General features: G+C 48.7%; 1 protein-coding gene across 1 annotated transcript in view; it reads right to left on the reverse strand.

Moving 5' to 3' along the window:
- The window catches only part of MID2 (midline 2), a 62974-nt gene continuing 35274 nt past the window's right edge, over positions 1 to 27700 (reverse strand). Inside the window, exons 3-10 of the mRNA XM_026039077.1 lie at positions 24918 to 25013; positions 22193 to 22300; positions 15608 to 15756; positions 15038 to 15165; positions 14329 to 14472; positions 8680 to 8841; positions 3785 to 3992; positions 1 to 2368 (exon numbers count right to left, since the gene is read on the reverse strand). Coding sequence (XP_025894862.1) covers positions 1966 to 2368; positions 3785 to 3992; positions 8680 to 8841; positions 14329 to 14472; positions 15038 to 15165; positions 15608 to 15756; positions 22193 to 22300; positions 24918 to 25013 — 1398 coding nt within the window. The 3' untranslated portion in view covers positions 1 to 1965. The remainder of the gene's footprint in view (positions 2369 to 3784; positions 3993 to 8679; positions 8842 to 14328; positions 14473 to 15037; positions 15166 to 15607; positions 15757 to 22192; positions 22301 to 24917; positions 25014 to 27700) is intronic.

Below are 27700 nucleotides of genomic sequence, written 5' to 3' on the forward strand. Positions count from 1 at the left end.
TCCCTGCGGGCCAGATTGTGGGAAAGATTCATTCATGAGCCCTGGGGGGGYTCTGATTGGYCGAAACCTCAGACTCTGGGARAGGTTCATTCATGAGCCCTGGGGGGGCTCTGATTGGCCGAAACCCCGGACAGTGGGAAAGGTTAATTCATGAGCCTTGGGGGAGCTCTGATTGGCCTGTGGGAAAGGTTCATTCATGATCCCTGGGGGGGGGTTCTGATTGGCTGAAACGGTTGCTGTGTCATCAAATGCTGGGCAGTTTTAACCAATGGGATTGCTCGCTCATGGGCTGAGTTGGGTCTCAAAGGGATCTGTTCCCATTGACATGAGCAAGAGAGGGGGCCGCTCATCCCACCTGGATAGTGCTGGGGCAGGTTTGGCCTTTGGAAAAGCATGAGAAACCCCCTAACCCCCTTTCCTGCCTGACATGGGTATGAGACAGATGTGGCGGCTACAGGGATCCCACTGCAATTAGTGCAATTTCATCAGGTGCAAATGTCACATTAATGGCTCGTGTGCTCTGAGTTAATGGGTACGCTCAGTCCTCTAGCAAGAAGCCAGGCAAAGCGGTGCCAGGGCAGGCAGAAAGCTTGGCACCCACATTGCAAATGCTAAAATCCATCTCCAGTGCTTGGGCATTTCTTTGAGGTCGAGGCATTGCAAGCAGCCCCTTAYGGGCCCAACACAAGGGGAAAACAATTTAGTGGCAGCCTCACACATCTTTGAAACAAAACAGGCAAACAGAAATGGCAATTTGTCATCTTAGAAATTAATTGTACCTAAAGCAACAGGTCCCAYCCACCAGCCGTAGTGGCTGCGGGATGAAGGTCAGGCCACTGTCCTCCTGCCATGCCATGGAGGCACCTTCGTCCAGCAGTGCATGGAAAATGCCAGCTCTGCCCATCTAGGTCCTGGCTGTGCCAACAGCTTGGGACTTCTSTAGCGGGAGAGGGTTGAGGATGAGCAGCAGTTTCAAATACTTCCCCTAGAACGTTATCCATAGGACAACAGTAGGTGTCATAGCTCATGGACCAATGCTAACATGGGCCCAGGGCGCAGAGCAGTGACACATCTCAAGGTCTTTCCATGGCCACTGCACTCGCTTTAGACTCCAGCTCCTGGGGACATTGAGCTGCCTGCACCAAGTCACACCAAAGCTCATGTSTGCAGACATCTACGCTGGACTTTTGTTCCCAGGAGCTTCCCACAATGTGCAAACCGATGCCCTTTGCATAGCCCTGGCATTAGCATGTGCCCTCTCCAACCTCATGACCCCCTTCATTCATGTCCCATGCCAGCTCAAGCTGAGATCAGTAAGTGCAGAGGCAGAAGCTTGGCTGTGGGTGATAAACCGTGGAAACCATCTGTGGGCATGACTTTCCTGGCCACTCAGTGCAGGGATATGTGCTTTTCTTCTGCAAGACACTGGACACTAGTGAAGTTTTAGAGAAGCTGCCAAACAGAAAATTCTCACCCGAAATGGTGCTTAGGTCCCACTTGACGCTTGAGATGGCCAGGAAAGGGCTCAAGGAAACTGGTCCCTTCTGCTCCACCTGCATCTCTTGGAGAGACAAGCCCTCTGACCACGCCAGCGCCTGCGAAGGTCACCCAAAAACCCAGTTCGGCCCTTGAATCCCCAAAATGAAAGCAAAACAATCCACATGGCAATCTGCTTCAGGGGGAGGGTTCGCTCACACCGCACTGGGAGTTTCACAAGACTCACTCTCACAGAAAGGGAGCTCGTCAACATGAGTTCATATTCACCCGTGGTTAGAGATTCTTTCTCCCCCTAAAAAAGAAAGAGAAGAGCTTCGTGTGGGAGGGTGCTTGCTTGCATGAGCATTACCGAGCCGGCTGCTGGGCTGCTCTCCAGCCTCGCTGTCTGGAACCATCTGGGCGCCAACCATGAGCATCCATCAGCAACCCAGTGCCGGGCTGCGGGACACGGGAAGGGCTGGCCCCAGCCTAGTGACAGGCTTTCATCCCTGAGACATACGGGGACTCCTGCGGCCTGCAGTTACACTCCTGCTGTTCTGGGTAGTCTATGAAGTCTGGAGCAGGTAGACCCGAGAGGATCATCAAAGATTTGTTCCAGATGGTGAACGTTGGACACACTGGTAGGATGAAGGAAACTTCAAATGTGTGGAGGTGGAGGGAGTTGGCTGGGTCATAGAAGGACAGCGCGTTGTTGTCGTAATCCAAGAGGACGCCGAGACGCTTCATCTGTGGGTGGACCTCCACCAGCATCTCCTTGTTGTTGTGCCTCACCACAAAGTTGTTGTTGCAGCGGGAGAAGACCCAGGATGAGGAGTTCTTTCCAATCCACTCGTTCTTGGGGGCTGACTTGTAGGCGACACCAATGGCGTACCTAGAAGACAGGACAAGCTTTGCTTAGTAACCTACCACCTTGGAGTGAGATAATTGTGTGCTTCAAGAGCCCCCTTCCAAATTATCCTTGGTGAGGTTATTTCATGTTGTCAGTCCTACCAGGGCTTCAACAGAGCCTCAGGAGACTACCCACCATCCTGGYACCTTGCAGGATCACAGTCTTGGGAGAAGGCAGAGTACCCTCTGCCTAACAAGGGGGTCACAGATCTGCTCCTTATTTGCTCCTTATGCCGGCCAGGCTCCAGCTGGTGTCCTAGATGGCAGCCTACAGGTGTGACCACTGCAGAAATGGCACTGAACACACTCTGTGGAGTGAACCTGGAGGTTTCATGGCTCCTTTGGCATGGGAATGGATGGGATTCCCAAGCTCAGTCCATCCAGCTGCTTCTTCCTGTCCTACTTTCCTCCCAATAGCAGTTTCTTCAATATCTTTCAGCAAATCTTCACTGTGCATGTGGGGAGACGGGGAGCAGAGCCCTTCCAGGGCTCCTTGGAGCTTAATATACCYCAGTTGCTCTACAGATCTTTCTAAGCACATCAGCTGCTTTGGTGTCAATGTGCTTTCCAGCAGGGACACTGATCCTGGGATATATGAGCATTTGCTACAGCTGCTGACTCCTGGCTGCCAGCTGAGATCACTCATATTTTAACCTCTGAAACCCATCCCAATAAAGACAGGGGAGACAGGCACATCTGGAAATGGGCTTCCATCTAGCTATGGCAAGAAGATGCATTTTGTGTTCTGCAACAGCTCCATGGGAAGGTTTGGGAGAAAGGTAAGTGATCCCCTTCTGCTCTACAAGCGCATCACAGCATCGAAGACAATGCAAGCTAAGACAAAACTCTCCAAGAAATGACAACACTGGTAAGGGTTGTAAATCACAGGAATCCCGCACTGCCTGGTGATCTCTGCTTTCCAAACAGTGCTTTTCAAGAACCATTTCCACACTATGAATGATTAATGAACTCAAGGGTAGAGAGAAGGCAGTAGGACCTTACCCAGTCCTCCTTACCAGTGTTGGAAGCAAGAGGCTGTGCTTGGGGTATGACCACAAGGGACCACGAGGTAGCACTGTCCAGCTTTCTGCGGTAACAGCAGTCACCAGCTCCTGATGGTGAGCTGGGCTCAGTTTGTGGATGGAAAAGGATGGAAAAGGGTAGGCATGGGATATACTCCTGCAGCCTGAGCTCTAGACTGTCTTTCACGATGTCTTGCAAACCCACAGCTACCAGAATTTAAGCTTCTCCCTCTCAGCAGTGGCCACACTAGCCACCTCTCCAGCCAAAAAAATGTCTTTTATAATAGCAGATCCTACAGTATCTCTGTTGAAATCACTGAGGGTGTACGAGGGATGAAGGAAGGGAGGGAGGAAGAGAAAACAASAGCGGTGCCTACCAGGTTGAGGATCCTACCACCACCTCCCAGTAGTGGCAGCCACTGTCGAGGAACACGTTGCCTGCAGCTCCGTAGCACCCCGTCCCGCTGAACCTCTCGGGTGTGTGGCTCTTCTTCAAGGAGCTCTCATCCTTTTCCATCTGCAGCCCGTCATTGGAGATCTTCAACTTCTTGTGAGCCATCTTAGGGTCTAGCTTGAACGGCTGACCTATTGCAAGGGGGGCACAAGGATTTATGTTTGTTAGCATCATCATGCTGGCTGAACATGGGATGACATCTTTCCCCGAGGCTCTTTGGCCGTCCTCTGCAGGCTGTCACAGTGAAACATGGCAACTGTAGGGACAATCCTTTCCTCCCTCAATCAAAGATGCTGCTTTACAGATGTTAATTAGTCTTATTAATACACTGGGGCATATCCAGGTACCTTGTTCATCTGTTGTCAAGGGCTGATCCACAAGTCAGAGGATCTCTAATATTTCTGTAGGGAATCATGCCAGACCTCCTTAACAAGGGGTGTTTCCAGGTAATAGAAAAGGCACTGAAGATATCATCAAGTACTGCAAACAGACCCTAGCCTGGGTGCATAGTCTGAATTCTTTAACAGATTCATACTCTATTAGCAGTAATGGGAGCTATATGAGCACAGGGAAAGGAGAATAGGCCCTTAAGTGCTGCTATAACAATATTAAGCCGTAAAATAAATGCTGCAGCACAGAGTGTAGCCCCACATTCCCCTCTCCGGCTGATGCAGACTGCTCCCTGCAGATCATACAYGGCTCTTACATTATACAGTGGTTTGCTGGATGCTGCACAGCCTTGCTGCAAAACAAACTGCTGGTGCTGAGAGCTCCTGAGACCAGGTTTCATGCGGCCAAGGGCCCCGCTGACTTTCCCAGGCTGACTTAACCCTGTAGCCTTTCCCTTGCTGACTTTTCCCTGTAGCTTTTCTCAGGCTGACTTTCCCTGTAGCCTTTCCCGGTAAAGCATTTGACATCTCCAGCCTTCCTGGTCCTGGCTGCCTGAGGAAGTTGTGCCAAGGATGCCCCAGGTCAGTTTGGGGGGATACACAATCCTTTTCGCTTAAATGCTTCCCCCTCTGCTCCTCCTTTAATAATTTATGGTCTTTTTAAGACAAGTAGCTGTGAAAAAGCCAAAACTTTGCATTTTGAAAAGCCCCAAGTGATGTGCTCCATTTCAGAGCAGTGAGAGGAGGAGAGCTGCAGTATCTGAGGAATGCTGGTGCTCCCTGCTCCATCCAATTTTTTTGGTTGAGTGCATTTGCTCTCAGTTCAGGAATGACTTTGAGTTTCCCCATGTAACAACTTTTTTTTTGGTAGGTTCACATGAAGGCTGAAAGCAGCCAACCTTTCTCCAACAGTCCTGTTTTGAAGTGCCAAGGTCTCCAAGCAGAGATGTGTCACTCTGCCAGCCAAAGAAACTGAAGCCCGAGTCATCTGTGGCCGAGCTCAGCTCTTCCAAACCACGAAGCAAAGCCAAGGACACACRGGAAAACAAGTCTTCTTCTGCCCTTCTCTGCCACAGGCTGTTCCCTGCTTGCACCAACCCAGAACCCAACTGCGAGGAGTATGTGATTGCRGAATTAAAGACAGCTGCATAATGTGAGAACAGCAGGCATAAAATTAAATTGAACAGGCAACTTAATTCTGGTGCTTTTCAAATCCTGTGCTCTTGGCTTTGCAAACATAATTTCCCCCCCCTTTCTTTCCTTCTTTTTTTCTTTTCATAGGCTTTTTCTTTATGTAATTCCCTAGTTCTTCTTTTTTTTTTTTTTTTTTTCCCATAAAGGAAATTGCAAAGTGGAAGCATTAGCAGCTGAATGTAAGCCCACAGCAACAGCACGGCTGAGATAAACTAGCTGCCAGGCAGCAGTGATTGCAGTGTCCTTTCCATGGGCTGGTAGGAAACGTTCCATGCTCTCTTATGGGAGAGGCATAAAAGCTGATAGCAGGTGGGGTGTTTGAGGGGTCTAAGAACGGTAGATAACATGTCATGCCACACGCACTGGCCATATGCTCTCTGCAAGGAAGGGCAGCTGAACCATGACCCTGTCACATCACACATCTTGGGACTGCTCTCTCTGGAGCTCTACTGAAATCCTGATGTCCTCCTGAAATGAGGGGTGGAGAAGGTGCCTTGAAAACAGTGTCCTCCTACCTGATGTCACCTTGAGGAAGCAAAGCTACAGGACTGTAATGGAGTTGCCAACTTGCAGAAAAACAATAAATCCACCTATATTTTTTCTCTCAACTGCATCTATTTAAACAGTTTGGGAACATAGATTTAGGGCCAGCACAAAAGCATGCACCCTCTCCTAGTCGACCACTTGAAAATGAGGAAAGTATTTTACCACTGAACAACAAATATAGACACGGAAGAAAACAGCAAATAAGGATGTGCTGTGAGCTCAGCCCAGGATGTTCCAGGCAGCAGCACGCGTGAGTCCGTGATGCGCAGCCAGCCCCATGGGGAGTCCTCATACACAAGACTGGTTGTGCAAAGATGAYGACAAAGGCTGCTAAATCAAATGCCTGGAAAATCAAAAGTTCCCCAAAATACCCTTTCCTGAATACCCCCATTTACATTATGTCTTACAACATTACGATTGTCATTAATTAAGTGAGGAGAAACTATTTTTCCATGGGGAGCTTGTTGCTCACCTCAGAGCTGTTGTTCACCTCAGAGCCTGGATGCCTCTTGGACAGGGAGCTCTTGAGTAGAATTTTACTATACCCATGTGTCTTATTCATTGCTCTGAATGGAAACTCTGGTCAAGGTATTGCTGGTCATCTCATAGTATTTCCTGTAGTATATATATATAKTACAATTCCTATAATATATATATATTTCCTATCACTGTAGGGTCAGCCTAGCATTGGATAATGAATCTTCATAGTGCCCTGTTATAATCATAACAACACCTGCACTTAAATCAGCTGCAATTTAAAGGAATTAAAATATTTCCACCAATTTTGGGTGTTTGGCTTCTAAGGACACTCAATATCACATAGCACCCTGGGCATCTCAAGTATGGSATGTGGAAAGAGAAGACCTCATCCTCAATGTTTCCCACCACACAGAAATCATTACTGAAGTAACTTCTGTGGGCCACAGAAAGACCCCAAAGCAGATTTGCCCTCCACTCCACTGAGTCTGGTGGGAACATCATGAGGTTCATGGAGCTGATGGGAACAGCTCACAAGGTTCATGAGGCTGGTGGGAAGGGTATCAGTACTAAAGGCTGTGAGGGCACCAAGCATGTTTAATCACAGCCAGGATTCTGCATGACTCCAGAGAAGCTCCCATTGAGCACAAGCAATTGGTAATCATCCAGAGGCTCATAAACTTGGCCAAATTTGGACAACTATTCACAGTAGTGATAGTGAGCACTTTTCTCAGCCCGAGTCCATCTTTACTGCCAAATTGCAAGTCACCGGTCCAAAAAAAGTTCAAGCTTTGAGCACATGAAAACAGATGGTGACAGAGGAAGTCTAAAGACAAGATGAATGATGAGGTTGGCTGTAGATAAACGCCTCAGCATCAACTGAGAGGAATGCATGCACATTAATGCTGCGTTCCTTTCTCCTCCGTTTACTGAGCTGGAGACGGTTGTTGCAGTGGTCATTCAGCCCCGTGAAAGAAGTTCCTTTTGGCACATGCAGACCTACGGCAGCGCATTTTCTGTAGCGCTCCGGGCAATTCTTGCTCTCTGTCTTTAAAAATGCAACGAGCTGCTGCAGACACATCCACTGAATGAGGGGGAATTCAAAATCTGATCGGGCACTTATTTAATCTACTAAATCAAGTCCATCTCTGAAGCAGAGCACTTAGTACTCTACTAGTATCTCCGATGACTGACACTGAATAATATTAAAAAAAAAAAAAAGAGCATGCCCGGTCTCGAGGGAGCTACTGAAACAAACCTCTTTCACTCCCTTCCGCTCTGTTTTGTCATCTCATCGCTCTTGGCTTGTCAAGTCACCAATTTCTCACTCCCAGAATGAGCTCTCAACACTGGAGAAAGTACTCAAAGACAGCAGCTGAAGGAGGGATACATTTTCAATGAGCAGGGAGGAAGCTGATGGGAGCTTGCTTTTCATCAGCCTCCCTCCATCCCTGACGATGCCCTGGCTTTGTTTAATCGCGTTTCATAAACGAGAGCTGGGTGCATGGGTCCTGCGAAGAAAAGGCGGTGGCAGCGGCAATAAATCACTTGCAAAGCCTCAAGTGCGCAACGCAGATGYGATTGAAACATCAAGGAAGGAGACACAAAGCCTCGCTGTGCTCGTTTGGACCAGGCAGAGGCATTTTATAACCATCACAAGTGAGATGTGGCCATGGAGAAGGTTACACAAAAGCCCGAAAAGCCACTCACAACTTCTGCTGTTTCACACTGACCCTGCTATTATGTCCCACCAAGCAAAAGGAGATAACTGGCCCCAGAGGGGTTGGGGCTTGGCTACTGCAATGGCARGAGCCCAGCCCTTGCCATAACTCCTTGTCGGATAGATCCAGTTCTGCCCTTTGAAGTTAATCAGRTTTTGACTGAATTCTGCTCTGATTTTCCTAGATGTCTTTAACCCTTCTTTGTCTTCCCCAGGGACAAGCTGAAGCGTGAACCACTCCCTGCTTTGTCAACATGGGCCAAGCCCCATCCATCACAGYGCAGACACCTCCCAAACACCTCTTGACCCTTGACGGCACCTCCAATGGACAAGCCAGGGAAGCAGCTGAGAGAAGCAAGAGACAGGCACCCTGCGCTGCCTATCTCTGCCTAGAAGCCCTGCAACAACCCTACAACAAACCAGCATGCAAGAAACGGCTGCTCCTCCACATCCCACCCAATGCAAACGCGCTGTGGCCACCCGGGCACGTACTGTTGGTCTTGAGCCTGGCGGGCTCGCTGTTGCGGCTGCCGGCTTGGTTGATGGCCTTCACGAGGAAGATGTAGCGCGTGCCGCTCTGGAGCCCGTGCACCGTGTAGTGGTTCTGCTTGATGTTGGGAACGATCATCCAGCTGTCCATGGAGTTGTAGAGACCTGCGTGACCGGAGAGGCAGCGGGGGGAGATTTATTAACAGATAACACTCGGAGGGAAGGAGAGAGCACAAACAACACCCAGCTGTTAATGCAGAGCTCGTGGCTCATGCATCCTTCAGGCTGATTTACTGCCTGCCTGAAAGTTAAGAGAATCGTCAGGAAAATTTACATAAATGATAAAACCAGCAGCTCAGAGAAGCCTTTTTTTATTAGCACATGAAAGCGATGCTTGATATGGTAAAGGCAGGAGTGAGGTGCTCAAGATGCTGCTGTGATGAGGAAAGGGTGCAGATAAACAGGATTTCAAATGGAGACTTTCTGACCAGGGCTGGCAAGGAGCTGGTGCTGGGAGCAGATGGCACCCAGGAGAAGGTGAGGGAAGCCGAGCTCAGCAAAGCCCTGATGAAACCTCACTGATCAGGTGAACATGTGCCTGGCTGGCAGCTCTCATTCTTCACTGCTGTTTTAAAGTGCTGCTGATTAGAGACTGGGAAAGGCCTTCCATTAATCTTGGGAGAAGAACAGGACCTGACAGACCACGTCCTGCATGGCTCTTGGGTTGGGAGCAACAACGAATGTCCATGGGACATTGACACTTCATGTCCCTTAGCAGCCTGCTGTGCAAAGGGGTTCAAAAGGAATTGTAGCTCCAGCCAAAGCAGCTGCAATCTGGTACTCAGAAAAATTTCAGGAGCCTAGACATATATATATATATATATAAATACATATATATTTGAAATGGAAAGGAACTAGGAGTTCAAAGACCTGCAAATATATATATATATATATAAATACATATATATTTGAAATGGAAAGGAACTAGGAGTTCAAAGACCTGCAACACCATAAGCCCTCACGCAGCTGAGCTTTCTCCTGCTGAAGCTGCAGGATCCCACACACATTGCAAACAGTATTGAAATGAAAACATGGATCTGTCAGAAAGAATTTCCCGAGCTCCTCCACGCTGCTCCTCTGCTCTGTGGGACCTCATGCCCATGAGGAGACACTGTCTGAGGGGGTTTGTTTATCCCTGGTGGCTCACTCAGTCCTATAACAAGGGCTGGTTACAGTCACAGTTTGCATAGATTTGGTTCAAAATATAGGTTGAAATGGCCCTGGGGATCAAGGCAATCTTATTTCAAGTGAAAAAACAAAGCAGATATGATGCCAATTGCATTCTCTGTACACTACAGAGCTGCTTTCCTTGRAGCATACACCGCCCTTCAGACAAGCACTGGTAGATGTTATCTCATTGCAGACAGGTCAGCCTTGGGACAAAGTGGCTGGGTAACAATAGCCACGGAGTGACTCAGCCTCCAGGACAACTTTCTTGCTAAAACCAATCAATGAGAGGTTGGCCTTGAAGACTGACAACTTCTATTTTTTTGTTCTTGCCAACGTTTTTTTTTTACAGCATTTGTCATCCATAAAAATGCTGGTCTCCTGCCGTGCTCTTGGCTTTAAGGACAGTGTGAGGGGATGGTTTCTACAGGCCAACAGTGTGCTCTTCGGGAAAGTATTTCCTTTAATGGGAAGCCTTCTGGTTGTGTTCCTGCCAGGTAAGCCCTAGCACAGAGCCCCTTTTCCCTGGAGTCAACCTGCTTTTATAGCTGCAATGTAAACCATCCCACTACTTTCAGTGTCTCCTCACGCATGAGTTCAACCAGGTCTTAAATGGTCCCACCACCCAGCTCTGACTGTGCTATTCCAAGTGACAATATATTATTCATTCCTTCCTCTGAGATGCTAAATGTTGCTTTCTTTGCTCCCTCTATGAAGTGCTAACRAAGATAGTCAGGAAAACACTCCTGAAGTTAGTCCATTCTTTTCAGAGCTGGCTCTCCACTTGCTGCAGTTTTTCCTCATCATCAGTATCTACAGACCCCTCATCTTCTTAATGCTCCCACCAAAGTCCATACAGAGCCAATAGGWCTGTGTAGGTGACTAATTCCCAATATCTTCAAAGCATTATTGATTCAGTTTGCTCACTCAACTGAACAAAAACCCGAGCAACCAGGTCCAACTCTGAACTCTGCCAGCTGAAAGCAACATTCTGTGGCTGGGGAAAGCCCAGAAGAGGCGAGTATGGAAAATCCTAGATAGAGGAGGACTGGGTAAACACAATAAATCTCTGACCAAAAGGAAATACGTCATCACGTTTTCATTTGTTTGTTTGTTTTTTAAAAACAAAAGCAAAGGCTCCTAATGAAGGTGGGGGATGCATCAGACTTGTATGCCTATGGCTCAGGCAGAAGCTATTTCTGGTGGCTTCCTGTATATTTTAAGGTGCACTTAACAATTTCCCTGGGCTATGACACAGCATTTCCAGCAGTGATGTTTTACTGATAATTGAGATAAGTTAACAGAGCCCCCAAAAGCCTATTCCAAAGCATTTTGTTGGCATTTCCTACAGCAGTAACTGCTCTTAATTAAAATCAGGGCTAAAATTTTATTGCAAGAGTCATATTGTCAGGATGCCACGCTTTTTTTTTTGAAGCCTAACTTCAAAACAGACAAGCTGGAAGATACATTTTAGTTCTTCTGTTAAAATTTTCATGTTTTTCATCATATTGAAATACAATGTTTCTCTTGGAGCTGATACACTAACTTTTTTTTAGTATGCAAAACCCCTCAAATTTGGGGGAAAAAAAGTACTGTTAGAAAAGCTGACAAAAATACATATTTTTGACACCTGGGGGATTCACTGGGAGCCTAACAAAATAAATCACTGCTTCTGAGTCTGGTAAATAGCCCTTAGCACTATGACTGCAATGCTTTTCCCATATTAACTACACCTCTGCGGAAATCGGAGTTCTTTTCCATGATTACAATCAGGTCAGCTTTTTCTTTTCAAAATAAGCCCTCATGACGGTGAGGAAGGAGAAAAAGGAAATAGCGGCTGCAGATGTGGCACCTCTGTCCTTGGGGGAAGTCACAGGTTTGAGCCTCGGCTTTTGCAACCTGCCGCTCACCAGCTCTCCGGAACAATAATCGATGGTGTTAAAAAGATCAGAGCCTTGGTCTGTTTTGATCATTTTTTTTCCAGGAGGGGGGAGGAAATTAAACAGACATTTGGCATATTTGTCAAGTTTGAATCCCCAGGCAATTCTGGGCCCGTTTCATCTGTAAAGCCTTCAGCAGATTCACGATGTCTGCTGAATTCTGCCTGGCTAATATTAGAGCACAASTCCAGCCCTACTGTCAGAGGCACCACTTTGAAAGGGGAGCTACAACTGCTTTTAGCATCCGAGTGGCTCCACATGGATTTGAACAGCTCGGATTTGCTTTGCCTCATACTGTTCTGCACTGTCAGATCGTGTTTGGCCCAGCATGGTGCAGCGCTGAGAGCAGCTGCCTTAAATATTCCTGGCTCCTCTTTGCCGTGGGGCACGGAGTCTTCTGCTAAACCAAGGTGAAGCTCATGAAGGGCAATAAGGTGATGATGAGTGGTGGTAAGATGCATCCCACATGGATGTCTTTGAGGAGACCTGGACTTCAGCCTTTGCTGAGGTCCCAAAGGGGAGATTCGGTGCCCTCTGCCAGCTGTGCCCATGCAGGACACAAGGCCTTGGTTGCTCCAGCGTGGCTGGGCTCAAGGATGGGCACCTGAGACTCTCCAAGGACTTCTCCTTTGAGTCTGGACCAGATTCGTGACTGCAGCCACATGGGCTCAAGGATGGGCACCTGAGACTCTCCAAGGACTTCTCCTTTGAGTCTGGACCAGATTTGTGACTGCAGCCACATGCTTCCCAGTCCCAGACTGCAGCCACATGCTTCTCAGCCCCATGCTAAGGGATGAGGACAACCCTTGCTGTTAGCTTCTGATCTTCACAGCCACATCCCCAAGGCAAAATTACACTCCCTGAGCAGTTTTGTCTTCCTCTAATTTTCTACTGTGCTTCCTTTTTTTTTCTTTTTTTTTTTTTTTTTTCCTTCTCTGTCTGGCATTTATTCCTGATATTATCCATCCTACTCAGACATCAGGATTAGGGAAGAGTGTGTCTCTCTAAAGTCGTTATAATCACAACCTTTCTTTCTCCTGCCTGCTCTGTTTGAACACACATCACGCCTCCAGAGGGGGCCTTGGAAATAACCAGCCATAAATTGTGAGGAAGTCTCTGGATCAGATCACCTCCCTCYGAAGACGGTGGAACAAGCTGTTAAATGCACCATTAAAATATCCCTTGTAGTAAAAAGGAAATGGTTCCTTTTTAGGAATAATTGCTCCAAGAAATAGCGCCAGTGACAACACAAGTCTAGGTCCTGCGAAAGGCATCTCTGCTCAGTGTCAAAAACACAAAACCACATCAGAAGTGTTGGGTGGAACAGACCCATTGAGGCTGAAAATGTCCTGCCTGGATGGACGGTGGTGCCAACTACTCTATTTTGATCTTATAGCACATATCCAGGATGGAATTTGCACCTGAGACGTTGCTGTCTTGATTTCATGACTGGCCTGGGGGCAGGTTCAGCCTTACAGAGCTCTTCTAAGCTGTCCTGTTGCATAACATGAACTAAACTTGGAAAGAAAGTATGCTGACCAAGACAGGTCCCATAACGCCCCATAATGAGAAGATGGATGCTGCAAYCTCAGCAGCTAATTCCTTGCTCTTTGACCACAGCACTTCCTAAATCATTAGGCACTAACACATACGACTTGGCAAGAGCTCTCATCATTTCTCTAATCCCATTTCTGGCAAGCACATTTGTGCTGGTGTGGAAGAATAATTAGGCAAGGGAGATTTTTCAGGAAGAAGTACCTGGAGACTTTTCTTAGTATTGCCATTGCTATGAAGGACAAATAAATCACGCTTCCTTTTTAGCCCACAGCCTGCAGAGCAGCCAGCTCTGATCTGTCTCTATGACCCCTGGGAGCAATGTGAATGGGTTGCAAGTAACACCAATTTGGGTAGTTTCCTTCATGACCAACTACAAGACAGACGAGATCCTCTAACRTGACAGATGCTTCATTGAGATGATGATAGCCAGATGCTGAATGTGGTGTGAAATGATTTGATTATGGACCTCCAGCACAGGGTTAACAAACTGTACTTCAGAGCACCTCTTGCCTCCTCCATCATTTAGATTAGAGCCTTCAGAGGTGTCCTCAGAGGACCTCTCTTATAGTTTCCTCCCCTAAAATCTGTTTAGGATGGACAACTCTGCCCTATACACTGGGCTTTGTTAGCCAGGGGGTTGAGAGAAGAGATTTCTCTCTTCATCACAACACAGGAGACACCACATCTCAGCACTGCATCCATCTGTGAGCTCTCCAGACCCAAACAGGAATGGACACACTGCAGTGAACCCCATTGAGATCCCCAAGATGACTGAGACTGAAGCACTGAGGRACAAGGAGAAGCCAAGGGTGCTAGTGAAGCCTTGAAGAAGAGAAGGTCCTGGGAGAAGTGGGTTATTCCTCAAAGACCTCCTTCTTCCCAAATCGGACCGTGGTTCCCCTTAGAGAGCCGTTGAGCAAAGACTTACTGATGAAGTTGGCTTGGCCAGTGAAGATGGTGTACTGGAGCTCGTAGGAGCTGACACTGAACTCATCCTCCGATATCCAGTGAACCGTAATTGTGTCATGGGAGGCGGTGCAAAGCTCCTCGCGCACGGACGGAGGGTTAGGTGCTGCAGGAGATCACAAGTCACACATTTTAATAACGCTTTTCACATACAAGCAAGAAATGCTTCGGACAGAGCTGCCTTTTTTTTTTCTTTTTTTTTTTTTTTCTCTTTTCATTTCTCATCCATTCTACGCTTACCCACGTAAACACGAAGAAAATCAGATTTATGTAAGTAATGATGCCCTAGTTTCCTCAGAGCTTGTGTTCCTGCCTTTGATTTTACAGCAGACAGCAGCAMAAACAAGCTGGGCAGCTCCTGTCAAAACATCACCTCGCCTGGGCCAGATAAATGAGCCCAAGAAGAGCCCTCCCTTGTCCTTACTGGTGTTAAGCCTATTCCTAATTTCTTGAAATTTTCCATCTTACTCCTGGAAAAGTCCTTGTTTCTCATAGAGGGTAATAAAGATGCTGTGCAGCCCTAGGAGGGCTAGACCAGCTATATGCATAAGTTTAACAGGGGAGAACGACTGGCAAGCCAGTTTGCTTCCCAACACCCTCCTGATCCCTCTGCAAGGTGCAGGGAAGGATGCTGCCGGTGCCCGTGGCGGGGAGCTGGCCTGCGCACATACCCGTGAGGTAATCCAGCCCCTCCAGCAGCTTCTTCTCTCTGGAAAAATCTAACGCAAAGTTTTCAAAGGCATCATTAAAATTGATATCGGGTATCAGAACTTGCGAGGATGCAGTTGCCATGGCGACCCTGCAAGGCAAAAAAAAAAGAGGGACCATCAATATACAGGTTTGTCAGAGGCTGCTAAAATCAGTAGGAGCTGGGAACATGGATCCATAYGGGGGTACGCAGAGGGGACATGAAGGGGGAACTGGCAGCAGTGACAGCTACTTGAAGGACCAGCATGAAGGTGGCAGAGTCAAACRATGCTGAGTGGGGTCAGGCATTGGACTGGAAGGGGATGCCCCAAGCTGTGCTGTGGGGTTGGGTAGCCCCACGAAGGGAAGCTCATGAGGGTGGCACGGTGCTGGGACACATTCCCAGAGAGTTTGGGGGCTCTATCCTTGGGAGTGACCCAAAGGAGTCGGGTGCTGTTTGCAGAAGACAAGTCCTTAAGGCTGGGCCAAGAGATGCTGTCACCTATTTCCCAGGTGCCACCAGAATTAAAACTGGTGCTGTGTCAGGAGCCTACCTCTCGGCCACGTTCCTGGCTGTCTGCAGGAATCGCGCGTGGTCGTTCTCCTTCAGGATATGCTCGGCCTGATTTATGAGGACTGTGGAGCGCTCCAGACACTGTCGGCAGTTAGCGACTTGCTGGGCCAATTTCCTCAGCTTCATCACCTGGGAGAGGAGCAGAAGGAGATGAAAATACTCAGAAATTTGCTTGCAGAGATGTGCAAGGAGCCCTGGGCTCAGGCAGCCCCAGGGCACATAACAGGCAGAGCTTGAAGATCCAAGGTGAAACCCTGCGAGCTCAAGAGCTGCTCAGTGGATGGGGGAAGCAGAGGAACTGCGCAGGAATGTCTCCAAAGGCTCTCTCTGGAGAGGGAGCACCAGCACACTTTCCATGTTAAWTTTTGATTACAGTCAGCAGAGCCCCAGGGAAAAGTTTAGCAAGAGCAGAGCTCAGACTTGTGGCTGGAAAATGTCACCTTCCCACCACAGATCATTTTGCAATCATGGGCTGCAGGAAGGTGGGACAGGGTGAGCTGCCCACAACACAGACAGTGTCCCTGCCACTGAGCTGAAAARCAAGCCCACGCAACAACTTGCCTCTAAAAATAGGGGTATGTGGCACGAACGGGCTCTGCTCTGGATCATACAGGGTTCACATGAGTCCCTGCACAACCTGGTGCTCAGGGCAAGGATGGCAACCCCACCATCCCTGATGCGCCTGGTGGAAACTCAGATGTGGCCCAGCTTGTGTAGAAAATGGGAGATGAAGGATGTTGGGAAAACCATCCCTGAATCTCCATAAGACTCCCTGAAAGATATTCACGGCTGGCTTAAGACTGTGCTGAGCAAGCCACGAAGGAAGAAACGTTTGATGGCATCTCCTTGCCTTCTGCAAAATAGCGGAACTCAGCAGCAATGAGGAGAGCAAAGCAACCAGAACAAATGCTATTTCTTAGGGTAAATCTCCACRCTCTCATTTGGGGCAACACTGAGCTGAACAAGTAGGTAGCAAGCTCAGGAGGAGCTTAGGTGAAAGGCCACTTAGGACGTGACTCAGGTGGTGGCTATTCCCCCTAAAACTCCCAAATGCTCCAAGMAGCCAGGATAGGGAAGAATGAAAGTCAGTTTGTAGATAAGTGTAATGACAAGCTCTTATCCTGGCAATACACACAAACACTCCTCCTCCTCCCAGACTGAAAACAAAATTGAGCAATCGAGCTATTCCTGGTGTTATGTAAGACGGAGAAGCGCAGAGCTTCACAGATGCTTCTCCCTTAGTGCAGCTCGCTTCCAGCAGCAAACACAAATCTCTTGCTGTCTGATGCTTGGCCGGTGCCAGASACAATATTTTGATTCAGCGGGCATTCCTGGGTCCTACATGGGCACCAGAAGGAAGGAAGTGCATGAGTGCAATCGCAATCCCATGAATGGCCAAGCTGGAAGCAATTCTATATCCGGAAAGCCATCTCAGGAGAGGGCAACTTGGCAATTGCTAACAAAATATATATATAGCTGCCCTGTTCCTGGATGCACCCTGGCGTGCGTGCCTGCAGGGAAGGAGCCTGCAGGTACCCAGAGGAGGAGCAAACATCTTCCAGAAGCCAGAACTGTGAATATTTGAAGCAGCATACCCCAAAATGATTTTCTTCTTTCCCGTTTTAACTGAAGAGCGGGACATTTTGCGAGCCCTGCCAAGCCCCCGTGACAGCAGCTCACAGGGCTTCTCACTTGGCAGCTCCTCGCACACCGCCACTGTCCTGGAACACGCTGTCAATCCGAAACCCCTGTCCACAGTGGGAAAATCTGACAAGAAACAGGAGCCAGCAGCTTTCGGAGCTGACAAGGGGAATACTTGAGCAGCTCTTTTAAGGCATCAGCACTGTCAGCACTCTTACATTTAAATATGAGGCTAATCCCCCTTCCTGACACCACAGCTCTGCTCTCCCTTGCACCGGTCTAGGAAACTGAGCTTCCTCCCATCAGTTCCCTTAGCACTTTTGCAAGAGCTCAAAATAGACTGAACCAAGGCAGAAGAACCAACAGATGAACCCAACGAGTGCCGTGAGTCAAGTAGAGCCGAAACATATTCCTCAATAAACTGACCTGGAGCCAAATTTGGGTTGGCAAATGATGGTCAGTCGTACCAAGGGTCAAGGTATGATGTTCTCTGTGTCCCAAAGGAAAAGGACAAACATTGGTCCAGAAGCAGGACTCAAACACCAGGACAAGATCTCAGGTGCCATGCAGAGACTGAGGGACCATCTGGCAAGTGGCAGGTCCAGRTATCGTCTGCCACCTCTTTCTTTTTGGTTGCTCTCCTGAGGCTGACACTTGACACTAATCTTGGTTGAGTCTCAGCCACCTACACACGTTGAATGCAGGTCAAGGAGTTTGCACAGATGGAAACTCTCTGCTAAGTGCACCCCCAGCTGTCCCCTCACCTGTCCCACTGGGTCCCCAGAGCATTAAGAGATGGCATGGAGAAGATGTCACTGGTGAGGATGGTGGAAACACACTTGTGCTTTTTCCTACAATGATCTCCTGCAGGTCTCAGTGGTTTAATAGCTTTGACCCCACTCCCCACCAGCRTTTTGACAACTCCCAGATGCTCAGAAACGTGCACACAGGGAGCTGGAGGCAGGAGCGAACAGCAGCACGAGCAGATGAAGCAGGTAGCGCCCGTTGTGCCATGTGGCACTGTGATTTACGACAGATTTGCTACTATTACTGAGGGCTGCAGTAAGTGCACTATCAATAACAGCCTCGCAGCACTCCGCCGGCTTCCACTGCAGCAGAGAGTCGCAGGCTGTGACTCACTGTTGACTTCTCACATTCAAGCTCACGTGTAGCTTCAATTACAGCAGCAGAAAGTGCATGGTGAATTCATAAGCACTCCTCCCAGGGCCTGACAAGCTGCCACATACCCAATACACTCCTGCTAAACCTTATTTTACTCCACTGCCACCATGCACATCTCCCTGTGGTGCTGCCTAGCAGGCAATGGGGCAGCTGCATGGACTCGTGCTGGCTTAACCGGGGTGCTAGTTAGGTCTGCACACATAGCTGAATGCTCAGCAGGTTGTCAGAGCCGGCTGCTGTGCTCAGTTTGCCTAAAGCCAGCACTAGTTGGCTAGTGGGACATGGGTGGCATGTGTCTTTTGAGGTAAGAGGCTCCAAATACCATTGCAAGCTGGGGAGGAGCTGAGCTCCAGCGTTGAGAGCCTGTCAGCCGTACCAGCTCTGTCCACRGGGAGATGGCTTCTGCAGCCAGAACCACAAATGTGGGAGTATCTGTCCCTTAAGTAAGTAAAAACTGGTCCTAAATATCAACTCTCCTTGCCTCTTCCTGGGAAAGGAGGGCAGAAAGCTCGGTCTCCCTGTGATCCCACATCTGCTTCTTGCTGTAAATGGAAATGAATGTAATTGCACCACGCTGCCCTGCTGTGCTTTGTCCTCCCCAAGAAGAGTATCCAGGTGGAGATGCATCCCTTACCATAACTACCAYGCCACCAGCACCAGGGGCTCATCACTTTATCATGCATTATTTTTGAAAGCCTCAGCTCCTGGAGTGGAGTGATTGCATCAGGAAGTCTGCTGTCATTTTCCAGGTATGCTTCAGTTCTCTCCTTGGCACAGCAAAAACCTATAAGAATGTGACCTGATGARGCTGAGAAGCAGGAAAGCCCTTGAAAAGACCCGCTCACTTGATTTTGACAATCCCATGATTTTTCATTCAATTCCCTCACCTTGCGGGCTGCATTATGAGCCTGTATAAGCGGGGCCTGCGAGAAGTCCCTTTTCCAAAGTACACACTGGCTCCCAGGCACTGGAGTTTCAGCCTGCACAGGGCATGATGCCCTTGGCTCCTCGTGGCCTGGATCATCCCTGTCCATCGTGCTGCAAAGCCAGGGCTGCAGTCAGAAGAGCAGGGTTCAGGGCACACATGYTACAGCCAGCAATATCTTGAAGCAGCCATCCAAAGAGCACAGGTCATGTCTAACTTATTGGGGAAGATACAGATGAGTAAAGCCAGGAACACTGTACCCAAAACCATGCCATGGGTCCATCCATACCYTTTGCCTTTTCCCTCTCCTGTTTTCCTTGCTTCCTAGTTTACAGGGCAGCAGAGCATTGCTCTGAACAAACCCATTAGTGAGCAAGAGGATGTCAGTTTGGATGAACRACAGGAAAGAAGGGGAACCAGGAGGACATTCGAGTGTCATGGACCAGCTAGAGAAAACAGTACAAAGCTGACAGCCAGACGGATTCTGCCCCTGGCTAAAGGTAAGTACCTAAGATTAGCAGAAATGTTTTGCTGCATGGGAAAGGCAAGGAGCACTAATGCTGCTGTCAATTACAGCTACTGATTTATGGCACTCTGGGATGATGCGACCACATTGCTGTGATCTAGCTGTACATAGCTGCACTTGATAGGGAAAAATGTCAAAGAGATGCTCTCTGCAAAGCAGGCTGTATCCAGCCTTTGGTGGGTTTCCAAAGACACATCCAGCAAATTTCTAAAGGTTCCCAAGCACACATCCTGTGTGACACAGCCACGACAAGGGCTATTTCCATCTGGATCCCCAATACATTTTTGTCTCTAAATGAGAAAAYGGAAAGAGACTTATCTGCAGAGCTTCTGTGAAGCCCAGGGGCAGGAGGGCATCCTTTCCACTCAGCTCTCTCCCACACTCCTGGGATGCTAGAGAGCTTCATCCTGATTAAACCCACACAAGGGCAGAACAAAGCCTTGAGGGCTTTAYATTGTCAAATGTTTGAGGTTGGGGCTCCTAGGAAAGGTTCTCACTTGGAAAGGGTTGCTCCTAGGTGTTTCGCTGCTGTGARGATGGAGAAACTCCTCGGTGCTTATCCCGATGTCCTGTTCCTTGTTTTGCTTCTGAGYAGCTCGCAGCAAACACAAGAGGTTGGAGTGCAACACAGAGCTGTGCTCCTTCAGCCTCAGCAGAACCAGCTCTGGCAGCATGGGGTGACTGCATGGGTGCCAGCAAAGTGGCACATCATCCTCTCCAGCCCAATCTCACCAGCTCCAGGCCTCCCCATGCTGGTACTGTTTCCAAAAGGTCTGGCCTGGCTGCACTTCCGCATCATCCGCTGCACTTTTAAGTATCATCCCCTGCCCTTTTGCGTTGGCTTAGGTTGTAAAGTGGAACCCCACCTGCTGGGATCACCAAACCCTAAGGACTCTGCCCTGCACCCCCTGAATTCGCCCATCTACCCTTTTTCTCCCTGGTACGTCTCGCTTCCTGCCACATTCCCAACATCCTTCTCCAGGTCCGGTGTTGGGCTTGAAGCKGTATGTGCACAAGGTTACCGGCTCGCAGGGCTGAAGATTTATAAGCATCTCAGCATCTCTTTCCCTTGCTGGGCACCAGCCAGGACCTTGCTTCTCTCCCCAGTTGCCAATTCTCATGAAATCTGTAGGCAAGCAACATCGCTGAGAAGTCCAGCCCATTGCCTGGTGTGGCTGAAATGGGACAACAGGGTCCAAAGATGTTTGGGGGAGAGGGGAGGAAGCAAGGAGCAGACAGGCAGATGGACCAGCAGACGGCACCGTTACATAAGGCATGTTTTCCTAAGCGGCGACGCTAAAACCACGTTCACGTTGCAGCTGCTGCTCCTGCCGAGGGTGCAGGAATCCGAGTGTCACMCTGTGAATAAATCTATATTTGGGGTGATGATGCTCCAAGTAGGAAGAGTCCTCTGACTTAATGTGCTGGGATGGATACGTTCAGCTGGGGCTTGGTGCACGTTCACGCTCCATGAGGATGGAGAACGGCTTGCGCACACATACTATAAACTCCCTCGGGAGCCACTTGGACCGGGATGGAGTCCCGCTTTATAGTCGCAAGGAGACTCTACAATAACAGAGCGAAAGGTTGAAGCCCCAGCAGCGTTAAGAGCAATTCTGAGCTCACTTGGCCTTAACACATGCTATAATTTAAGAATTACAGCTGATCCGTTGAGTCTCTCCTCCACTGAATGGAAACTACTGAGAAAAGCCAGAACACCTGGAAGTGCTGCAGAAAGGGTCCAAACACCTCAGACTTTTAGAAAATCCAACTTGGGGCTAAGCTGCAATGCAGAACATGCGGTTTTATCTGCAGTAAAGGCCTAAGATGGCCTTTCAATATTAATTCAACATTATTATATTAACCCCACAGTGCTATAAAACCCCTGAGGAAGCTCTCTGGACCGATGCAAGCAACCACACCAATTCAGCATGCTAATCAGAGCGCCTTCCCTCCTCCAGCCATGACCCTTCTAATACGGATGTGTCCTCAGCAGAGGAGCCCTGGGGACAACAGCAGYGTGGGACACTGTGACCCACCCAGCAGTCTGGGTGGCAGGGAYGGGAAGGTGTGCTCACTGGCGGCTGTCTGAAGCCATTCCATATGGTGGAAAGGCAACACTCAGTGTACAGCTGTGTCCTTTACACGCTGCTGTCACATCCCAGCACCCCAGGCTGCAGTTGCCCCATGGTGTGGGAGGAAAGGTCACCACGGATGGGGACACAGACAAGCCCTCGTGCACACGTGCATAACCCAGTGAGCTTCTGCACTCACGAGCGGTCCATCCTTACCTTCGTCTCTTTAATCTTGACAGCGATGACTTGCTTGCGCTGGCGGATGATCTCCATGAGCTCATCGCACTCCTCCATCAGCTTGGCCTCGTGCATGGCTGTATTCACCTAGCCACGAACAGCAGAAGGTGACATTGTTGACACTGTTAGAAGGTAACTCGCTTGACTTCAAGCTTGGCAGTTCTAGGGGCTCTTGCAGCTCATGCTGAGTGACAAGCAATGGCTTTCCCTGGCAAGGTTCCTGTGGTCCTCCAGACTGAGCTCTAGCTCTGCCCAGGAGGTCAGAGCAGGGCTGCAAAGACCACAGTCAGCCAGTGATTTATCATGGTAAAGTCTCAACAAAAGGGCTACAGGCCAGCTGGGCTAGCAATGCCATGTAGCATTGCTGCATCGTAGCTTCCTCTAGCCTTGTTTTCCTGGCCACCTCCATCCAGGCTTTACACACACTTGGAAAGCAAAGGAGGGGTTGGAGGCCAACCCAGGGTTAAATGGAGATTCATAAAGATCTTTTTTTAAAAGCTGCTGAGCAGATTATGTAACCGAAGTGGGGAGACAGCTGATGGAGGTCTGCAAAGATAACTCCGCCGAGAAAAAATAGTGGATAATCTCAAAAAATCTCAAAAATCTGCTGTAAGGGAGAGGAGGAACAAATCCRGGGGTGGGAGTCCTTTAGCAGGCACCATGCTACCCTTCCAACCTGTCTTGTTGTGCAAAACTCCTGGGCTCTGAGTTAAATTAAATCTCAATCAGAAACCTTACCCAGAGCAAGGAATTTCAGCTCTGCCAGCATTCATGCTCTGGCGCAGAGCTCACATGGGGATAGAGCACAAGTCTGAAGTCCTGTCACTTCCCTACCGCATGGCTGAAACTGCTGAACATGAAAAGCCTACAACTGGTTCTAAATATAAATCCCCAAGATGACCACCTTCCACGGACTGAAGGCGCTGACATACCCAGATATGTCCCTGCTCCACTCCCAGCAGGGCCTTGGACTCATTGTATGACCTATAAAAACTGAACAGTAGTGAGTGTCACCAGGGTTCTGCAAGGGACGTCCGGCCTCCTCCTCCTAACATTGCCTGCAAAACAGCTGCTTGCTGTTTATCCCCCTGTATTCACTTTCAAACTGCCCAAATTATTCTTGRCCCCAGAGCACCAAGCCCTTTCTAAGAGACGGAGAGTGAAGATGAACAGGCAGCTCCCCAGCACAGAAACATCTCCATGTGCTTCACTGGAGAAGACTTAACGTAAGGCAGTTGCACGCTGCATCACTGCTGCTGGCTTTGTGCACAAGGCATGAAAATTGGCAGCCTGTTAATAAGAAACTAAATTACCAGAACTTCTCTCCATGTATCACTTCAGTAGACGAAGCTGCAAATTAACTCCCTATTAACTGGTAGGTGCTTTGGAACAACACTGAGGTATTAGCTGCCTTCTTCCTCTCCAACAGTTTTCGTGATTGCTCATTGCCATGAACTGCCGGCTCCGGAGCCACTGCCAAGAAGCAGTGTCAATCTGCTGGAAAACGTTTCCCTTGGAAATGCAAACAAGAGATGCCTGATTGCACATTGYGAGCACGAGGAGTTTCTTAGATGGAGTGGTCAAAGCAGCAGGGTCATCTGAGTCCCTTTCTTCCACGAGATTAAAGGCGATCCTCTCCCTTCCCCTGATGTGTTCCTGTAATCCCCAATACAAAGCCTTTCCTACTYGCTGCTGGCTTAAGTCTGAGAGCTGTTCTGCTACAGAAAGCAGATGCCGGAGCAGGGGAGATTGCAATCACAGTCTTTCTGAGAGCAAGAAGGATGCAGGGAGGCCAACTGTATAATTTGGACGAAGGGAAGAACAGCAGAGCATTGCACTGGCTGGAGAATCAGCAGAGCCCTGCACCTCAAGCAAGACGTAGACAAAAAGGAGTCAATCTAGCTGACAGAGGAATTAAAAAGAGCTCCACCTGCAAGCACAGCACAGGCTACTGGAGGGAAGAGCAAAACAACCATTTGCCTCTATCTATGGTGGACAGGACAGAACGGAGAGCCACTGGTCTAGACACAGCAAGAGAGATTTAAATTGGATTTTGGTCCAGAAAAACCTCCTGGCACCAAGCAGCATGAAGTTCCCGATCTCCTGGGAAAAGTGCAACGTCTCTGTCAAACATTTAGGATTAGGTGAGACAGATATCTGTCATGAGTGTGACAGTGTGCCTTGAGCGTTGACAGGCAGTGATCTTGTCCAGCCCCCGCCTGTGACTCGCTGTTTCAAGGGTCACTTCATAGACAGTGGAAAGGCTCCCAGAAGAACAGGATTAGAGAGGCTCTCCCCAGGGGTCATGACATGGCTACCACTAAATTAAATAGCAAAATACCACCAATTTACACAGGCAAATGGGAAGACATGGCCGGAGGCAATAGCTGGAAGCCTTTCCTTTTATAACAAAGGTCTGAGGAACACACTTGTGTAATCAAMCCGTTGGTGTTGATGATCCCCCCCACTCCCATCTTTGCTCCAAGGCAGTCTCCATAGAAAGGACATGGGAGCTCTCCCACACATCTCTCCACCATGACGTGGCACATCTACTCCCATGACAATCCCTGGGCCGTCTTCTGACACCCTGTCCCATAACACCTTTGTGATAGAGAGCGTTTGCTAGAAGGTGGAGTTTCCCTGTGCTCCAAGACCTACCCCGTCACACCCAGACATTTCCCCGGAAAACATTGCTCTCACCAACCTCCACTTGCTGGCAGATCTGTATCAGCTTGGCCATCTGATTTTCCAGCTCGCTGTTACGTTTAACCAGGTTGGTGAGATTCGTCTCCAGGGTTTGCTGCGAGAACAGAAATGGGAGAGAGAGAGAAAACGGCGTTAAGGACAGAAAGTGTAAGACTAGCAAAATCAGAGGATTATAACCAACTGGTCATCAACAAAGGACACCATTTTGCCCAGGGGAACAAAACCATCAAAACCATCAGGCAAAGGCCTTTGAGCTTCTTGAGAGCTGTTTCTTCTTATGCTTGTGGGTGCAGGGCTGAGACCTAGAGCTTTGTCTAGAAGAAGAAGACACCAGGTTGGACATCTCCCTAAAATTCATGTCGTCCTCTTGCTCAGCTCAGTGATGACCTAGGGTGGGCAGCAAAATGCAAGAGAATGGGGGAGCCTTTGGACTCTGCAGTCTTGCTGTGGACATCAACAGCCAGGGAGAAGAGGGTGGGTGCCTGCCCGTTCTTCTGCTTGGGCCCTTGCTGCTCTGTTTGGCAGGCACCTGGGGAAGCCACAAAGGTTTTACTGCTGCTGCAGGAAAGCTGCGGATCTCCCAATTTTCCCGGAAAACTTTATGGGCACCAGGAAAAATATCAACAGCATTTAATTTTCTCAAGCTATCAAGTCTCAAACCCACATTTCCTCTCATTCCTCCTACAAACACAGAATTTCTCCTGGTGATGGGTGCTTTCCAGACAGTCAAGGCTAGCAACACAGTACGACCGAGGGTAAACATCGGAGTAGCACCGAGGGTAAACATCGGAGTACGACCGAGGGTAAACATTGGGAGTAGGATGGCTGCAAGGCTTTTCTGAATAGGAGCAGTGCCTCAGTGTATCCTTGTGGGAGGACGTGTCAATTTTTGTTGTCCTTTTCCCTCCCTCCTCTTGTGCCCATTCAAAAGTTAGATATTGTTTACTATCCTCTATGGGAGGACAATCCCTAAATGCGTCYTTCAAATCAAGTATTGAATTGTAGTGATATGAAGAGAGGATCTGGTTTAGAATAGTGTATGGATCTGGAAGCGTGGGATGCCAGTTTGATTATTTCATTTATTAGTCTTAAATCCTGTGTTTTTCCTTGTTTTTTGGGTTTTTTTTTTTTCCCCTTATGCTTTTCTGTTTGGGCCAGACGTTACAGCTTTCCAGCAAAGTAAAACATATTCCTGGATAGAGCAGTTTCCTGTTATTCAAAACAAACTGATTGCCTTGTCTGCTGTGAGGGTCAGGAGCGTGTGAAGAACGGAATGGAGTGGCCACAGATCTGCTTGGCCTGGTGTCCCCACGTGCAATGTCCAGTTCTGGGCTCCCCAGTACAAGAGGGACRTGGAGCTGCTGGAGAGAGTCCAGCACAGGGCTGTGAGGATGATCAGGGCCTGGAACAAAGGCTGAGAGAGCTGGGCCTGTTCAGCCTGGAGAAGAGAAGGCTGAGAGGGGACCTGATCAGTGTCTATAAATACCTCGCTTGGACGCAGCCCTGTGCCACGTGCTCTAGGTGACCCTGCGTGAGCAGAGAGGTTGGACTTCGTGACCTGTGAGGTCCCTTCTAACCTTAAGCATTCTATGATTCTATGATTCTCTCCCAACACATCCCACCTTTTTATACCGATAGAAAAAGCTATTCTACTTCAACTTCCAGCCAGAAATTCTCTTTGATAGCAATGAATAGCTTCTATTTTCCATGCCTACTCTCCCCTCCTCATCCTCTGCTGGCTATGGAGATAAAGGCCTCCTAGGAGAAGGTTGTGGGCTCAGTGTCCAAAAGTGTGTGAGGGAAAAATGCACAACCTCTCCATCAAATGAGAAGCACAAGCAGAAGAAAAAGACAACTGAGTGCACAGAGCACTTTTGGTGAGCTCCTTCTTCAGGAAAAGGAGAGAAGCACCCAACTGAGTAGAGGAGAGGAGATTCAAGCACAGTTTGCAGACCCTTGCAGGTTGCAACATGTAACCCCTCGTGTGAAGCAGAGCAGCCTGCGAGCAGCTTCCCAGCTCTGCTTCTTATGCTAAATGTCCATTTATGCAATATTGCTGGGGGTGAAGACAATGGAGCAGAGCTTGGTGCAGCTTAAAAAAAGATCTTGGTATCTGTGGACACACAGTGGACTTATATTTGTTGGTATCAATAATTCAAGCGACACTGCATTTCCATTAAAATATGTGATTCCGCTAACAGCAAATGTTTTAGGACAAAGTGCTTGCTACCTGTTGCAACGCTTGTCATGGAAATGATATCCCATTAATATTTTAAGCTTTGGGGCTGAAAGAGCATCCCTGTGGTGTCTTCTGTGGACTTCAGTAGCCCAAGAAACTCCCAGAGCTTTCATTAAGTTGCAAGCGCTTTGCACACYCGTGCTGCTAACCGTTCTTGCCACCAACTCTGCTTCCAGCTCAGGGTTATTAAACACAATCTGACGAAAGCATGGAACGTTTAACGTGCTAATTATCTTCCTCATGGTGACTGATGCTGCAGCTTTGAAATTGCAGCGGAGCTGCTTTCATGTTCACGGAAGGCATAAGTGGGAGGGAGAGGGCACAAGCGCCGAGCTGCGCTCTTTGAAGCACAGAAGTCCACTGATGCTCTGATGGGAAAAGCAAGGGATCACCCCTGGATGATCCTGGCAGAAGGCATGCAAGGAAGTCACTTGGATTTGCTTTACTGCAAGCCTGACTTTCCATGTTTCTCTTCGTGCAAAGACAGCCAAAACTGGGGAGTGTTTACATGTAGTGATTCATTTAAGGCTTCTATTTCATGT

The sequence above is a fragment of the Nothoprocta perdicaria genome, unplaced genomic scaffold (assembly GCF_003342845.1).
Source record: "Nothoprocta perdicaria isolate Ctin4 unplaced genomic scaffold, notPer1 scaffold_22, whole genome shotgun sequence".
NCBI classification, from domain to species: Eukaryota; Metazoa; Chordata; class Aves; order Tinamiformes; family Tinamidae; genus Nothoprocta; species Nothoprocta perdicaria.